Source organism: Nansenia antarctica, assembly GCF_963989245.1.
Source record: "Nansenia antarctica genome assembly, chromosome: 5".
In the NCBI taxonomy this organism is placed as follows: Eukaryota; Metazoa; Chordata; class Actinopteri; order Argentiniformes; family Microstomatidae; genus Nansenia; species Nansenia antarctica.
Genome location: NC_137690.1, coordinates 43,116,044 through 43,135,306, shown reverse-complemented (window position 1 = coordinate 43,135,306; position 19,263 = coordinate 43,116,044). Strand labels below are relative to the sequence as shown.

The following is a 19,263-nucleotide window of genomic DNA, read 5'->3' as shown; positions in this document are numbered from 1 at the left end:
GAAGCTCAAACATGGTGAGCTAGGTTTGGATAGGTTTTGGCTGCTTGTGGGACATGAATATCCATCTCTCTCAGAGAGCGCCATCAATGTGCTTTTACCCTTCCCAACCTCCTACTTGTGCGAGCTGGCTTTTTCTTCTCGTCAAGAACAAGACACGCACGCGTCTGTCAGTGGAACAGCACCTGCGTGTCGCGCTGTCCACCATCTCTCCCCGCATAAAGAGACTCTGCTCCCAAAAGCAGGCGCATGTGTCCCACAACATATTTCTTTGCTTTGTTTCTCTAAATTTTTACAATTCTGTCATGATTATTATTGTTAAATTATTATAGTTGTGAGTTACCCGTTTGGTTCAGATGTGAAATAATAATCTCAGAATGAGCATTGAAATGAGAATTACATTTTAAGGCATTATTTTAAGCCCCCCAAAAAAGCATTGTTCCATTGATTGATTATACAGGCCTTTGATATTTTATTTGTGTGAAGAATTCCCTCTGAGTCTCCTCCCATATTGTACAATCCTTGAGGGCCACAATGTTATTTAATTTAGCGATAGTTTGACTGACCTATGCATTCTTGCCCATCCATTACAGTTCATTTATGACTTTTATTATCTTGTTAAAATTCATTGGGGCAATACTTATGTATTATATATAAACACACATTTTCAAACCAATTCATCGTGTATTGTTTTTAGTTTAAGCTCCGAGGCATTTTTAAAATCTTCATAGAGTTGGGGTGCCTTGGAGAAGGGGGAAAGCTTCAGGGGTGCCTTGGTTAAAAAAAGTTTGGGAACCTCTGCACTAGACCACCACTACCCCCATAACATGAATAACATAGCCGACAGGCCGCAGCTTCATGTTATTCCCGAAGGGGGGAGGGGGCCACTACTGTCACTCAAACTGTGTCCTCCCCCGACCTCCCCCCTCCTTTCCCGTGGTCTCCGCAGCAACTGCAGGACGAATTGGCCGAGCGCTCCGTGCAGTTGGAGAAGGTGAGGAGAGCCGGCAGAGAGCTGGCCAACACTCAGGAGCCGCCTACTCTCCGAGCCGTTGACATCATCAGCACTGCAGGTAACGGATCTGACGCTCTGTCTCTTCTGTGTCTCTCTGTCTCTTCTGTGTCTCTCTGTCTCTTTTCTTTCTATTCATCCATCCATCTATAGAAAGGATTCATCCATGTAATCCCTGTACCCCCCACTAGGACAGTCACAGAGCATAAATAATGTGTATATTAACGTTAATATTAATCGTTTACCTACTCTTAGCGCCGCCTCAGGGGTCATGATGATACTTATTTTCCCCACGTATCTACATATAAAAAATATATCTTATATTTATACATACACTTGGATGTCCTTGTTGCAAGTTTCAGAGTTTCATTTAGGGTTAGGGTTCAGGCTGAGACTAATGTACAAGCAGCGCTACCCAGCGACTTTTGTGCGTCAGTCCACAGATTACCATTGTGAAGAGTGTTTTTTTTGCAAGGTCTTAACACTTAATCACTTTTGAGCCCTGTGAGTAAAATCACAGGGGTGATTAATCAGTTCACATTTGACCCCTGTGAGTAAATTTTCTTTTAAATCTTTGCAATCAAATTTCAGGACCCTCCTTTGATGACGATATATATATATATTTTTTTATTTTTTATGTTTTATTTAACCTTTATTTAACCAGGCAAACATGTAAGAACAAATTATTATTTGCAAATGCAGCCTGACCAAAAAGCAATGGCTCTTTGGGGGGGGGGGGGGATGGGAAGCTAGAAATAAAACAAGGTTAAGTAATACAATAAACAATAAAACAATAAAACAATAAAACACTGGCAAATACAGATGCATTAAAATACTAACAGTCAGAGAGAGGGGAGAGAGACGGAGGAGGTAGGGGTGAGGAAGAGCGGAGGTGAGGGATAGCGGGGGTAGTGGAGCAGGGGTACTTAAAATGAGGCAGTGATGGGTTATGGGATGGGTGAGAGACGTGCGTTCTACCACCTAGTATCCTTACATTTTCAAAAGCACTTCAGGATAAGCTAATATAAAGCTATTTTGCAGTTTTTCTGTGTAAGAAGCAGGCTAATTTACTAGCGGCCAACTAGTGTTGTGTGTAAATAGCAGGTTAGCATTTTAAAAGAGGGGGTCATTTGACGGCTCTTTAGTAGGTAAAAAAGGCATGGCTGTTCTAGTGTTAAAAGACTGTACCCCACACATCTTCCACCCCCCGAGGTATTGCTTGCTGCTCCCATCTCTCCTTCTGTACACATGTCCCAATAACCTGTGTTATGACATAGTCATAAGGAATATAAAGACCCAATAACATGTATTATGACATAGTCATAATAGGAATATAAAGACCCAATAACATGTGTTATGACATAGTCATAAGGAATATAAAGACCCAATAAAGACCCAATAACCTGTGTTATATAAAGACCCAATAACCTGTGTTATGACATAGTCATAACAGGAATATAACAACCCTCTCCTCTCCTCTCCTCTCCTCCTGTCCTGTCAGACGGCCTGGAGAGCAGGTTCACTTCTCTGTCAGCGTCGGTGTCGGAGCGAGCCGAGCAGCTCCAGACCTCCGTGGCCCAGTCTCTCAGTGTCCAGGAGGGTCTGAAGGGCCTGCTGGCCTGGCTGGACGGCCTGGTGTTGAACCCCGGGCCCATCCAGCCCCACGCCCAGGCTGTCCAGGACTCTCTCACACAGAACCAGGTACCGTCACACACAATTACATTGAAAAGTTGACATTTAAGACCTTTAGCAGACACTTTTATCCACAGTAACTTTGTCTCAAACTTGTCCCTCTCCAGTATTCCCTTCCTACAATATGCCCCCCCCCCCAAAAAAAAAAAATACAAATAAATCTCCATTGAGAAATTAGATTCTGGGTTGTGAGATTAACACTCTTTATAAAGGTCACACACGTAATGTAAAGTAAGTGAATCCACTATACAACAGTCAGCGTAAGTAAAACCTTCAATAAGAATAAGTGGTGTCTGCAGTCATAGTGTTTTTTTACTGGTGTTAGGGGTGGAGAGGTCTGGGGAGGAGAAGGAGCCTAAAGCCCCTTTTCCACTATCGTGGGCTGGCCTGCTTCTTTGGCGCTTTTCCATTTGTCGGCCCGGGTCGGGTCAGGTCGGTTCGGCTCGCTTCTTTAGCTCCCCTTCGATACCAGGGTCTAAATTTAGACCCGGAACCTTTTTGCCAGGCTGCGTGTGACGTGTGACGCTGCACACCGTTGATTGGTCAATGGAAATCGTCATCCCATGTTCATAGATTTCTTCGCTAACCGCCATCTTGAAATACCACATTCGCTCTTGGAAAATGTCACTACAGTTTCTGTAATAGCATATTAATAAAGATTCAAAAAATTATGCTGACCATCGTATTATCTTAGTTTAATGTCATTTCAATGCATCATAGAACTTTTATTTACAACAAGCATAACACAAAAATCGCTATTATGCACCGTCTTTGCCCATGAATAACACCGGCTTTGAATGTGGTAGAAACACAATACTCCTTTGCTAACTTCACCATCGGTATACGGTCATTTTGAGCCCTTAACCACCGCGCTGACACCCCGAGAAGTTCTGCTTTTAACCGTAAACTCGATGAACCAGGAGTTCACCCGGCAGCTGCTGCTCGCAGCACCGCTTGCTGCTGGTTGAAAGTCCTGTTGACAGCGGGGGCAGAGAAACGTTTTAACAGGGAATTCGCTCCGCGCTGTCGACGGTGATAGGAGTGTAGGATCGATACCATTCAAATGGTTTTGGATTCCCTGTCCTCTCCTCTATCCGGACACGTTGGAATTGTTATCCTAACCCAAGGTAACCCAAGGTAATCCAAAGTTATTAACCCGCAAATCACCGCTTGCTGCTGGATGAAACTCCTGTTGACAGCGGGGGCAGAGAATATTTCTACCCGGGAATTCACTCCGCGCTGTCGACGGTGATAGGAGTGTAGGATCGATACCATTCAAATGGTTTTGGATTCCCTGTCCTCTCCCCTATCAGGACACGTTTGAATTGTTATCCTAACCCACGGTAAACCGAAGTTATTAACCCGCAAAGGGCACCGTGTTTGTCCGTGAATAACACATCGCTCCGTTATATATCTAACGTTACATGTTTGAAGGCTGATCTGTGCATGATGGTGCTGCATTATGTTGATCTATTTATATCGATCTATTCTTGCCAATTCCTTATTACCAGTGGAAAGGGGGATGGCTAAAACACTTTGAATGGAATAGATAGGACTTTCCGTTCAATGAGGCATGATACTCGCGCAGAGTTCATCTCGCTTTTCCCCCCGTTGATGTATTAAACAATCTAATCAGAGCAGTTGTTATTGTGTAATATTATTGATGGATGTGCCATTTTTGATGGAGAGCAGTGAGCGGATGACTTGATGTGAGCATGTATTTGACTAATGCCGATAGTCTTGCTCCGAAACCGGAGCTGTCTACAGCGGATTCAAACTATCGTAATTCATGAACTATATGCCCAATCTAAAAAATTCAAAGAGTTTCTGAAAGCAGAGAAGTTGCACTTTTTGAACAGTTGAACTGTACAGAGATTCCGACCCGTGTTGAACATCCTATTTCCTTGTCAAATCGTGTATGCTGTGCACCTAATCTATCCTGAGATGACACAACGCATTTAAGATCACAATCCTCAATAGATTGCGGCCGTACCACCTTGTCAAGCCTGATCTCGTCAGATCTCAGAAGCTAAGCAGGGCTGGGCCTGGTTAGTAACCTGGATGGGAGTCCAAAAAGGGTGAAAGCCTGGTTGCCGTGGCACATATATGTGGCTTGGGGTTGGCATGTTCCCCCCATGTCCACTAGGGGTCTCCTTCACCCCACATGGAAAGACATGCCAAAGTGAACACCCGTCCCTAACCACGACGGTGAAGAACGCTACTTGGTCCCCGGGGCGCCGGGCGTCGGTTCAAGCCGCGCCAAAAGGGCGACCGCTGCCCCTGGCTGCCAGTGGAGGAATGGCAGCCCGGATGGGTTACAAAGGCAGAGGACAATTTCCACCTGGCGACCCGCCGAAGATAGTGCATGTGCTTGTGTTTGTGTGTGTGTTCACCTAAAAAACTTGCATGTGTGTGATCAGAGTGTAAAACTGCCGTGTGTGGCCATTAAAAGACCATCAAGGTCCGATTTCTTCTTCTTAGATTGATTCCATCATTTTACCGACAAGAAGATTCTACAATCTATCAGCCTTTCCGTAGAAATACATCGCTCCCTGTATAACGTTATATATCTAACGTTACATGCTTTAAGGCTGATCTGTGCATGATGGTGCTGCATTTTGACATAATTCTTATCGCATTACCCCCCGTTGTGCTGTGCCGTTCCATAGTCCAGAGCTTCATCATCCCCCTTCTAAAACTGCCCCTTTCCATCCCTGGCGTCATTTTATCAATGAACGTGGTATTATACATATTTACATATTACATATTTGTTGTTATTTATGGAAGTGTCCGGTTGCTGGAGGAACCAGGACGCCGGCTACACTGCACAGTTTAGCCCGAAATAGAGAGAGTGCAGCACCGCGCCAGCTGGTTGAAACTCCTGTTGACAGCGGGGGGAGAGAATCGTTTTAACAGGGAATTCGCTGCCGCGCTGTGTCGACTGTGATAGGAGTGTAGGATCGACACCATTCAAATGGTTTTGGATTCCCTGTCCTCTCCCCTATCCAGACACGTTTGAATTGTTATCCTAACCCACGGTTAACCGAAGTTATTAACCCGCAAAGGGCACCGTGTTTGTCCGTGAATAACACGGCACACAATGATACTACAGTTCATAAAGCAGACAAGTGAAGGCAGTGGTTTTAAGGGTTAAAAAAACATGACTTTATTATGTGTACATAGCTTCCTCTCTCTCTTTCTCTTTCTGTCCAAAAAAATCACGGTTAGTAATATACCACATGCCGAGGGAAAGGCATACGATAGCTTCAAGTTCCTCCATGTCGCTGTTGTTGTGGCTGTGTTGTGTCTCGTGAAAATATACGTCACCACCATGGCGCGCTGTTATGACGCGTAACTCCGCCTACTATCGCCTACTCCTCCTACTACCGTATTTTCCGGACTATAAGTCTCTCCGGAGTATAAGTCGCATCAGTCAAAAAATTCGACATTAAGAGGTAAAAAACATATATAAGTCGCATTTATTTAGAAATATATTTCACAAAATCCAAGACCAAGAACAGACATTAATCTGGAAAGGCAAGTTTATTCAACTACACAATAGCACACAGAACAACAGGCTGAATAGAAGTCCGGTATGTTAACATAACACATTAACAGTTATTCAGCAACACAATAGCATAAAGAACATACCTGGGAGGCTGAATAGGCTAAATGAACATAACAAGCCAGCGAGTCCAACAAGCAAGTTACCAGTAAGCAAGTTCACCAAGCTACCGTTTGCTTAGCTTCAACAAGCTAATGTTTTAGATAGTTCTTCAGGGCTTTAGGAGCAGCATATAGTTGTCACAAGCCCAGAGCGGCCCAGAGCGCCCTCTGTCGGCTGTAGACGGTAATGTTTACTCCTTGGTTCATGTCAGTCAGTATGAAATTATATATATATATATTGATATATAAGTCGCACCTGACTATAAGTCGCAGGACTAGCCAAACTATGAAAAAAAGCGCGCCTTATAGTCCAGAAAATACGGTAGTTCCTGGTCTGTTGTGTATAGTGGAAAACCAGAACTGTTCAAAAGCGTGCCGAAGCGTGCCGACCCGAAGCGAGCCGACCCGAACCGGGCCGCTGATGGAAAAGCGCCATAAGATCATCAGCCGAGATCCTGTTCACTTCATTGGCTGTTACCTACTGTAATATAACAGTATAATAGAGGGAGTTTCGAGTGTCCATACATCCTAGGAGGGAGCAGCAGTCATTGTAGTGACTTCTCTATCAATCCCTCCCTTTCCATACAAGAGGTTATAGAAACTCTCAGATGAAGTTTCATATTCGTCCTCTGTAGTCATCGACTTATGGTGGAATAATATGTCTGCTAAGACATTTTATTTATTGATAAAACATTCATTACATTTGAGACTCTACTTGAAACTTGACTTTGGCTAGACAACAGACACATTTAAATGATTACAAAGGTCTGATTGCTCTCTTTTCTCTTGACCTGCACCTAGATGGACTGAGCCATCTGAAGCAGTTCTGCCCTTTGTGTTTCCCCAGGCCAGACTATCGAAAGCCAGACCAAACCAGTTTGTGGCTTCTGTGCCCTTTTTCACCTTTGTGTCTCTAGGAGAAAGTGGGGGTCGATTCCCCCCTAACCTTTCTCAATCTGCATCACAGCCAGTCCTCCCCATACAGGAAATACCTGTGATTGGCCTGACCTCACCTGAGGGTGGGATTGTTATCTGATGGCATAAAAAAAGATGTGACCCTGTGTTTTGACTTTTTGTGAGAACCTTTTCTCTGTTAAGCTTGTTCTGACATGCTTGTAAAACTGTTCTCCTCTTGCAAGAGTATATATTAAATACCTTTTCCTATGCAATTTGAAATGAAGCAGGCTGCCTTTTTGATTCTATATTTAGATATTCCATGACAGACTGAAGTTTCATATTTGATTACCGGTAGATTAGATTCAACTGTATTGTCATTGCAGAGTACAAGTACCAGACAACGAAATGCAGTTTAGCATCTAACCAGAAGTGCAAAGAGTGAAATAAAACATGATAGTGATAGGTACAGTATGGCAAGTATGGTAGTTTGAGGTATATACAGGAGAGGATAGTAGCAGTAAGCTATGTACAGTATGGTGTATACAGCTCCATTGTCCTGTCTGCTCTGAAAACGGAACCTGAAACATATTCATCCTCTGTAGACTGAAACATATTCATCCTCTGTAGTCTGAAACATATTCATCCTCTGTAGACTGAAACATATTCATCCTCTGTAGACTGAAACATATTCATCCTCTGGATCCTGAAACATATTCATCCTCTGTAGACTGAAACATATTCATCCTCTGTAGACTGAAACATATTCATCCTCTGGAACCTGAAACATATTCATCCTCTGTAAGCTGAAACATATTCATCCTCTGTAGACTGAAACATATTCATCCTCTGGAACCTGAAACATATGCATCCTCTGTAGACTGAAACATATTCATCCTCTGTAGACTGAAACATATTCATCCTCTGTAGACTGAAACATATTCATCCTCTGTAGACTGAAACATATTCATCCTCTGTAGTCATTCTCAAACATGTTTGCCCTTTCTTATGCCCTCCATCGCGGTGTGTTTACATACCTCCACTCCCTCCCTCTCTTTCCACTCCTTTTTAAACACCCTCATCCCTCTGTTCCCAGAAACTGCGCCAGGAGCTGTTGTCGCGTCAGGGCAGCGTGGAGGCCATGCGTGACTCAGTCTCCAAGCTGCTTCAGAGCGCAGATGCCTCTACGGCCTCCGGGCTCCAGGGGGCGCTGGAGGACCTGACTCAGCGCTACGCCGCGGCCCAGGCCAAGCAGGGCGAGAGGGAGGCGGAGTTACGGGCCCTCCTGCCGAAGCTGGAGAGCTTTGAGCGTCTGAGCAGCGACCTGCGGAGCTTCAGTCAGAGTCGACTAGGAGCCCTGGGCCCCAATGGCCAGCCGGACTGCAGCGTAGACGACTACAGACAGACCCTGCAGGTGAGAGGAGGAGGAGGTGGAGGAGGAGGAGGAGGAGGAGGAGGAGGGGTGAGAGAGGAGGTGAGAGAGGAGGAGGAGGAGCGTACATATACTAGGAAGATAGAAGCATAGATATCAGTCCTATGGCGCTTTTCCACTATCGGCCTGGCTAGGCTCGGGTCGGCTCGCTTCGGCACGCTTCGGCACGCTTTTGAACAGTTCTGGTTTTCCACTATACACAAGAGACCAGGAACGAGTAGGAGGAGTAGAAGATAGTAGGCGGAGTTACGCGTCATAAAAGCGCGCCATGGTGGTGACGTATATTTTCACGAGACACAACACAGCAACAATAGCAACATGGAGGAACTTGAAGCTATCGTATACTTTTTCCTCGGCATGTGGTTTTTTGGAGAGAAAGAGAAAGAGAGAGAGGAAGCTATGTACACATAATAAAGTCATGTTTTTTGAACCCTTAAAACCACTGCCTTCACTTGTCTGCTTTATGAACTGTAGTATCATTGTGTGCCGTGTTATTCACGGACAAACACGGTGCCCGGAGGCACCCTTTGCGGGTTAATAACTGTGATTTACCGTGGGTTAGGATAACAATTCAAACGTGTCCGGATAGGGGAGAGGACAGGGAATCCAAAACCATTTGAATGGTGTCGATACGACACTGCTATCACGGTCGACACAGCGCGGAGCGAATTCCCTGGTAAAACTTTTCTCTTCCCCCGCTGTCAAAGGGAGTTTCATACAGCAGCAAGCGGTGCTGCGAGCAGCAGCGGGTGAACTCCCGGTTCATTGAGTTTACGGTTAAAAGCATAACTTCTCGGGGTGTCAGCGCGGTGGTTAAGGCCTCAAAATGACCGTATACCGATGGTGAAGTTAGCAAAGGAGTATTGTGTTTCTACCACCTTCACAGCCGGTGTTATAAGGACGGAAGGACAGGAAGGACAACACTAAAGGCACCATCAAGAGGGCACAACAGCGGCTATACACCCTGAGATGCCTCAAGAAACAACACAGCAAGCAGGAGATGCTGGTGGCCTTCTACCACGGCGCAGTGGAGAGCATCCTCACCTTCGGCATCTCCAACTGGTACCACAGCTGCACGGCAGCGGAGAGAAGCGATCTACAGAGAGTCGTGAGAACAGCACAGGGGATCACCGGCGCCACCCTCCCCTCTCTGGAGGAGCTGTACAAAACACGCTGTCTCAGGAGGGCCTCCAAGATCTCCAAGGACCCGACCCACCCTGGGCACGAACACTTTGTCAAGCTGCCCTCGAACAGGAGGTACAGGACCCCGGCCGCTAAGACAAACAGACTGAAGGACAGCTTCTACCACAGGGCCGTCAAGGCCCTGAACACAGAAAAGGCCTAAGTTCTGGGCCCAGGACAAGTCCGGACGGATTGTATGGCAGCTAGTGCTGAGGCACAAACATGTACATTTTCAAGCCTGCAAACTGTGACACTTTAAAAAAAATGTGAAAAAATACTTTCTTGTGAAATATGACAACCCTAGTTGACTATCTGTGCAGTATAGTACAGTGAATTGTGTACATAGCCTCTATTGATGTAAACCAGCTCCTTACCTTCTTGTGATTTTATGCATCTATGCTTTTTCCAAAATGTGTTTCTTTTTCCTTTCCTAAACACCAGGGGGAGCCTCCCCTCCTAAATTTCGTTGTTTGGTACCTGTACTGTAACAATGACAAATAAAGTCTATCTCTATCTCTTATAGACGGTGCATAATAGCGATTTTTGTGTTATGCTTGTTGTAAATAAAAGTTCTATGATGCATTGAAATGACATTAAACTAAGATAATACGATGGTCAGCATAATTTTTCTAATCTTTATTAATAAGCTATTACAGAAACTGTAGTGACATTTTCCAAGAGCGAATGTGGTATTTAAAGATGGCGGTTAGCGAAGAAATCTATGAACATGGGATGACGATTTCCATTGACCAATCAACAGTGTGCAGCGTCACACGTCACACGCAGCCTGGCAAAAAGGTTCCGGGTCTCAAAAAGGTTCCTGCCCTCGAAGGGTAGCTAAAGAAGCGTGTCGTACCGCGCCGTGCTGATCCAGGCCGCTCAATGGAAAAGCGCCAAAGAACAGGGCTGACCCGGGTCGACCCGGGCTGGCACGATAGTGGAAAAGCGGCTCTACAGAACCAGAGATATCAGACAGACAGAACCAGAGATATCAGACAGACAGGACCAGAGATATCAGACAGACAGGACCAGAGATATCAGACAGACAGAACCAGAGATATCAGACAGAACCAGAGATATCAGACAGAACCAGGGATATCAGACAGAACCAGAGATATCAAACAGACAGGACCAGAGATGGTGTTTCTGACAGAACATCGAGGTGACAGGTTATGACAGACCAGATACATCCATAATAATAATAATAATAATAATAATAATATTATTATTATTATTATTATTATTATTATTAATTGTATTTATAAAGCGCTTTTCCCGGGACTCAAAAGACACTGACAATATGGGAGAAACAACAAGCAATAGATAACATGAGCACATAGAACACAGTTAACGAACAGGGAACAATTAACACAGCAATGTCCAGGGGGGGAGGGTGGTGGCAGGGTTAGGAGAGATGGTTAGGGGTAGGGAAGGTTGGTAGGGAGAACATGTAGGAGAACAGGTAGAACATGGGAACATGTAGAACATGGGAACAGGTAGAACATGGGAGAACAGGTAGGTTTTGAGGTGGGATTTAAAAGTGGAGAGTGAGGGTGAGTCTCTGAGTGGTTGAGGGGGAGAGTTCCAGAGGCGGGGTGCAGCTCTGAAAAGGCACGGTCTCCGAAGCCTTTGAGTTTTGAGGGTGGCACAGTGAGGGGAACAGTGGATGAGGATCGGAGGATACATCCATGTCTGTGTGAACCGACCTACCAGACGAGGCAGGTATTCAGGTGTGATTTTTGTTTCTGCCTTCGGATGGAAGAACTGTTTTGTCTGTCCCTGTCACAGGAGGTGAGGTCAGAGCTGGAGCAAGAAGCCGGTCAGCTCAAATCCTTCTGTGAGCTGGAGAAAGACCTCAGTCAGTCCAAGGCCTTGACCAACACACAGAGCCTAGTGGACACCACCAAGGAGGTGGCTGATGACTTTGCCCGACTGGAAGCCAGTGTCAATGAAAGGTAAGCTCCAATGCCCGCCTTTAAGTCTATGCCGAGGTCAAAAAAGAAGCCAAACTCCCTTGTAGGGGTGCATGAATTCCACTAGGGGGCGAAAGATACAATACAATAAGGCAATCAGATGTCTTCTCAATTGCATTTGTGCTCTTGAAATGTGATAGCGGTTTCACACTCATGTCAATCCAATGCATCCACAGAGCAGGATAAGACAGACTCCCACAAGTCTTAACATGAATGGACAAGCAGGAGCTAAAAAAAAACAACAGTTGGTTTATCTCCACTGCTGGGCAGCTGACTCTAACACACTCCTGATTGGCTGGATGCATTGTCTGTCCCCTATAGACACAGTTTCTGTCGACCAACTTAACCCCACGTCTGACCTGCCACTAGAGAGCCTATAATAATAATAATAATAAGAAGAAGAAGTAGAAGAAGAGAACAAGAATAGATGTCTTTACGGATATACAGTCACACAAATAACAAAAACAAGTAAAAACAGTTCAAGATGATTAAAAGAAAGTTTAAAAAGACGGCTTTTAAACCCATAAACACCACTGTCTCTTCCTCTGCAGCAAAGCCCCATGACAGCTCATACATGTAGTAATGATCATACATGTAGTAATGAACATGAACATACATGTAGTAATGAACATGAACATACATGTAGAAATGAACATACATGTAGTAATGAACATGAACACACATGTAGTAATGATCATACATGTAGTAATGAACATGAACATACATGTAGTAATGAACATGAACATACATGTAGTAATGATCATACATGTAGTAATGAACAAGAACATACATGTAGTAATGAACATGAACATACATGTAGAAATGATCATACATGTAGTAATGAACATGAACATACATGTAGTAATGAACATGAACATACATGTAGTAATGATCATACATGTAGTAATGAACATGATCATACATGTAGTGATGAACATACATGTAGTAATGATCATACATGTAGTAATGATCATACATGTAGTAATGATCATACATGTAGTAATGAACATGATCATACATGTAGTGATGAACATACATGTAGTAATGATCATGCATGTAGTAATGATCATACATGTAGTAATGAACATACATGTAGTAATGAACATACATGTAGTAATGAACATGAACATACATGTAGTAATGATCATACATGTAGTAAGCAACATACATGTAGTAATGAACATACATGTAGTAATCAACATACATGTAGTAATGAACATGAACATACATGTAGTAATGAACATACATGTAGTAATGATCATACATGTAGTAATGAACATACATGTAGTAATGAACATGAACATACATGTAGTAATGATCATACATGTAGTAATGAACATGAACATACATGTAGTAATGAACATGAACATACATGTAGTAATGATCATACATGTAGTAATGAACATACATGTAGTAATGAACATGAACATACATGTAGTAATTATCATACATGTAGTAATGAACATGAACATACATGTAGTAATGATCATACATGTAGTAATGAACATACATGTAGTAAATAACATGAACATACATGTAGTAATGAACATGAACATACATGTAGTAATGAACATACATGTAGTAATCAATATACATGTAGTAATCAACATACATGTAGTAATGATCATACATGTGGAGACAGGTTACACATCAACATACATGTAGAGACACATTACACATCAGCATACATGTGGAGACAGGTTACACATTAACATACATGTGGAGACAGGTTACACATTAACATACATGTAGAGACACATTACACATCAACATACATGTAGAGACACATTACACATCAGCATACATGTGGAGACAGGTTACACATTAACATACATCTAGAGACACATTACACATCAACATAAGTGTAGAGACAGGTTACACATCAACAGGAAGTGCTTTAACGGTAGCCTTTGAGTGACCTTTGAACTCGCTCTGTTGCTGACAACAATGTCAGGGCTGTGTCAGCGGACCACCCATGGGCCAATGGGGCAGTGGCTAGCTAGCTGGCGTTGGAGGGTGGGTCAGTGTCCATTATACCCAAGGCTCTCAAAGTTACTCAGACAGGACAAAAAAAAAAAAAAAGTTAATGATAGTTAATTGACTCTTAACACTAGACGCGCGACGTTTTTTTACCTACTTTTAGCGCGACGAGGTGTCGAATCACACGACCACTCTTCACAATGGGGGAGTGTGTACTGACGCACAAAAATCGCTGGATGGCGATGTCACACAAGAAGAGAAACTGACACTACCTCTAAAAATGCAGTTCCAGAGAAGTGGGGACAGAGCAGAGAGTCAGCTGATAAGGAACTATGGAACAAATGATGGCATATATATATATATATATATAATAACGTATGCATGCCATTGTCGATGTAACGTAAGTGGAGAGGAGATTGATCTAGGAGATTGATCAAGACTGCGGGAGTTTTCATTACTAACGAATGAAAGTTGATTATCATTATTAAAAAATAACTGTAATATATATTGCAATGTTGTCCCTTTCACACATAGTTCCAAGTAATTTCCTTGAAATCCCAAGCTGTGTTGACCAGGTATCTGTAATGTTCACATTTATATATAACAGTAATAAATATAGCAATAAAAGACAGCGCCGTAAATAGTGTTATTCTTGCACAATTGCACCCACAACGTGCTATTGCCGTCCGGAGTTGATCAGCTCCAGATTGAACCAAGGTTCTTCGCTACAGAAACATTTTCACACAATGACAAACATGTGATGCGTTTTATATTATATTCTTTGAACAACAGAACGGGACAGGCGCCAGAAATTGCCATAATATACCATACATATATCTGCCATATATCGTACCTCCGTTTTATATTGAAAAATATTATGATAAATACATATAGGAGGCAGGGTTTCCGTTAACCGGTAATTACCGGTCTTTGTCCATAAAAATTGAAAACTCGTCGGACATAAATGTCCGGTGAAAATAATTCCCACTAAGCACAATTTGAATACAATTCGCTAAAGTTCACATTCTGATTCCTTCTATTTTAAAAAAGACGAATATATAGGCTATGTATTTCTTTTATTATGATATGATTTGACACCGGCATGATGATGACTCCTAATGTGTAGGCTGCCTATGCGAAACAGCGGTTGTTTCCGGTGTGCGCTATAACTCGTGCACAATCGAGTCGAGGCAGAGAGGAGGATAGCGATGTTTCTCTCTGTGATAGTGTGATTATGCAAGCCTTTTCTGAAAGGGATGAGAACCCGATTGTTTCAGCTTCTCCCAGGGAGAAAGTGGTAGAGTTACCATCCTCCCCGAGTCCTACCATACCATCCGCTGACAGCCTATCTGCCTGTAACCGGCGAGCGATTGCGTGTCGCTCAAGTAGCTGATCAGTCATTAAACAAATGTTTTTTACATGCAGCTAGTGAGGAATCTGAAATAGGGGGCAACGTAGTTTATTTCCTTAACGATGGGATATTAATGCGTAAATGGTCTCCTCCTAATGCAAATGGTTGTGAGTGGAATACTGTAAAACAAGTGGTTGTGCCTGTGGGTTATAGACAACAGGTGTTATCTGTAGCACATGAGAGCCAGGGGTCAGGACATTTAGGTATAACTAAAACTTATCAGCTGATATTGAAACATTTCTTTTGGCCCGGACTGAAGGCGGATGTTGCCAAGCACTGCCGCTGTTGCCATACTTGTCAGATGGCGGGTAAGCATAATCAATCCATTCCACCCGCACCATTGCATCCCATTCCTGCTATAGGGGAGCCATTTGAACGTGTAATAATTGATTGTGTTGGACCTTTGCCTAGGACTAAAAGTGGAAGTCAGTATTTGCTCACTATTATGTGCGCTGCTACTCGTTTTCCCGAAGCTGTTCCGTTGCGTAACATATCAGCCAGCTCAGTGGTGAAAGCTTTAACAACGTTTTTTTCCACATTCGGTCTTCCTCTTGTTATACAATCTGACCAGGGCCATATTCCACAAAGCTCGATAAAGTTCTAAGCCTCGATAAAGTTCTAAGCCTCGAAAATGTTAGCTTGCTTTCGGTGCCATCAATGTGGCTCAAATAATTCGCTGCTTGGTTGAGCTCCTTCTGAGTCAGATATAATTAGCCTGGTCCCGACCAGGCTAAAACACAGGCTATAGTCATCCGTGCGTCAAAAAAGGCTCACAGGCGGAAACTAAACCCTGAACGAAAGTTCCTCATGTGTCTTTTAGGAAATATTAGTTCCCACTTCACACGAGATAGATAGATTAGATAGTTTGATTAGATAGTTTGACTGTGTGATAGATAGATAATTTGATATTTTGAAAGTGTGATCGATCGATAGATAGTTTGATTGTGTGATAGATAACTTGATATTTTGAAAGTGTGATAGATAGATCGATAAAGAAAAGAGTGTAAAAAAAAAAAGAAGTAATTGTCTCAACTTGCATTGCTGTCATCACACCGGTCTGGTTGGCGTAGTGGTTAAGGCTGCGGACTCGAGTTCCAAAGGTTGCGGGTTCGAGACTTGACTAAGTCATTATTTTTTTTTTTTTTACATTTAACCGAAGATTTCATGCAAAGGTTTCAAACACCATTGTAATCGTGTCAGTTCTTGTAAATTAGCCTGCACCATAATTTTATAGCCTACATACTTTTTTAGATGAGATTTTAGATTAGATTCAGACAACGAAATGCAGTAAAAAGTGCGCCTGAAGAGGGATTTGAACCACCGATATAAAATTACGAATAAATCCTATGGCAGCGGTCGATACCACTAGGCCATTGTGGCGATATGACGGTTTGTAGCCTGCTGCTGATATCACCACAGTAGTAAATATTCATTTATTAAAATATGAACATATAACAATAACTGGGGCTAGTATGACCTACGCATTTAATCGGTCAGCAATTTCTTGCCAAACCATTTCCCTCGCCTTGTTAATTGCGGCAGTATTGCACTATTTTACATCTTATTTTTCCGTCTTCATAAAAAATCAATAATTCGGAATGCTGCGCAAATGTAGTACCCCTGCAGAGTGGAGTATCTTCATTTCGACAGATCGACTCTTCTGGGCTGCGTATGTCTGCGTGCATGCGCCCATATCGAAGATTTGTAAGCCTGTCTTCTGTGAACACTGATGACACAAGGCTGATCCTCATTCGAGGAATCACCTGAGGCTTGAATACCAATCTCGAGGTCCCTGAGCGCCGCATTTAATTATAGCGCCGCTATATTAAGCCACCGTTAGTGGAATATGGCCCAGGGCACTAACTTTCAGTCTAAGCTTTTCAAACAAGCCCTAAGAACGTTAGGGGTACGATGTCACGCCAGAAGCCTACATGCTTGCACTGTTCAATAAAATGTTATACATCTAGACATTGTGGTATTTCTTTATATACGTATCCCAGCCTGCTTATTGTTTCTCAATAAACAGTTATGTTCTCCTCATTGTCATACTCCCGAGTCCGATTAAGTATGATTTGACAGGCAGCTAAACGAAATGCCTTCCCAACCAGCGAGACCTGGTTATAGAAATGACGTTGTTTTATTGATAAAAAAAAGGTAAAACTGGAAAGAGAAAATAGAAAACTCACATTAATCCCAAACAATTTAACAAACTTCAGTTAACGTAATGTGGAGTCCGTTCATTGATCGATGCTGTCTGTTCAGTTCCCAGTGAGGCGCCCGTTCAGCGCTGGACATAATGGCATAGCGCGCATGCGAATCATGTTATATTATTATATATTATATAGCTCGCATCTAATCGTATCGGATGAGAAATAGACATTAAATGGCATATATAGGCCGCTACACAACAGTAATCACCGCGACAAACAGCTATATTAGATCTGAAAGAAAAAAAATATGATTTTTTATTTTTTATTATTATTATATTTTAATATGATGACCGGAATATATCACGTTTGTCCGGTAAATCGAAATCTTCCCGGACACGATGTCCGGCGGCAATTTTTTCTAACGGAAACCCTGATAGGAGGTATGATATGTGGTGTGTGGCTAGACATTTTCATGTAGCACTGTGACTGTGCCTATCTGTGGATTATTATTTATAAATAGTGGTCTCCTGAGAGGAGCGAGTCTTGATTTTTTTTATGCAACAAGGAGGAGAAAATGATTACAGAAACACACCGTTGGGACGTGGTGGAGTGGGGGAAACACGATGTCTTTGTTCATTGATCGGAAACGATCGAGAGCCATCAACCCTCCCCCCCATCAACCATCCCCCTACATCAAGTGATTGTAACTCACTTTTTAGAAACAAGTTGTCCCATACAGTGATTTTGTTAGAAGCCTACTTGTTAGAAACAGAGCCTAGTATGTTTATAATCAAGTGCTTTAGTTGGCGAGCGGACATGCCACATATCATCCCCGTACCTCCACCCCACATGTAATTAATACACTCTGCAATTGGCTACTACAATGTTGCCAAAATCAACTAGGCCTATCTAATGTTCGAAAACGAATCTACAAATATTAATCTGCGTAGATCTATGGTACAACCGTCTTGCCTGTTGTGTATTATTATCATTGCCGACACAGGTCTAATCATAACTGAACATCTGATAATAAGGTGAAGGGCAGTATTATTCATCTTTACTTTATTGGGTGAATAAGCTCAATATGAATGATTGTACAGTTGTCTATAGGCAAGAAGCGGCTTTAGTTGGCGAGCGGACATGCCACATATCATCCCCGTACCTCCATCCCACATGTATTCATCATCATATTTTTCAATATATGAATGAATGAATGGTCTTTATTGTCATTGATATAGTACAGGTACCAAACAACGAAATTTGGGAGGGGGGGCTAGGAAAAAAAAAAACTAAAAACAAGAAGGGAAAAGAGCTGGTTTACATAAATAAACATATGTTGTATTGTCTGAACGAACATTTATTTCGCCATATTACGTGACTTATGCACCTTAGGTTTTTGTGAACGGGACGATCAGAAAGAGATTAGTTTACCACGAAACAAGGAATGCAAAATCAAAAAAACTACGCGTTACATTGGCCGTCCTATTGAGATGATAACTGTTTACCGATTGAACTCATTATCACTATTAGGCTACTGAGTCTCAATCTCAAATGGCATTCAATTGTCAGGATTCATCTTTGATAAACAATGGCCTACTAATTACATCCCATTGAGTATGTTTGCATATGAACACACTTATTCCTATGTAGCCTATTGCATTATTTTCATACATAATACATTCAATGCGCAGCTTTCCGAGAGCCCACGGCGCATGAAAGTAAAGTTAAAGTTCTATAAATAAAGTTCTCACATACAGTGCCTTTGGAATAGTAGAGCTTATTATGTTTATAATCAAGTGCTTTAGTTGGCGAGCAGACATGCCAGTGTTATTCTTGCACAATTGCACCCACAACATGCTATTGCCGTCCGGAGT

At 42.6% G+C, this 19,263-nt stretch overlaps 1 protein-coding gene across 1 annotated transcript in view; it reads left to right on the top strand.

Moving 5' to 3' along the window:
- The window catches only part of macf1a (microtubule actin crosslinking factor 1a), a gene marked incomplete at its 5' end in the record, with an annotated part of 389,501 nt that overhangs the window by 253,306 nt on the left and 116,932 nt on the right, over positions 1–19,263 (top strand). The window contains 4 exon segments of the mRNA XM_080531631.1: positions 947–1,070; positions 2,511–2,710; positions 8,358–8,675; positions 11,664–11,830. Coding sequence (XP_080387757.1) covers positions 947–1,070; positions 2,511–2,710; positions 8,358–8,675; positions 11,664–11,830 — 809 coding nt within the window.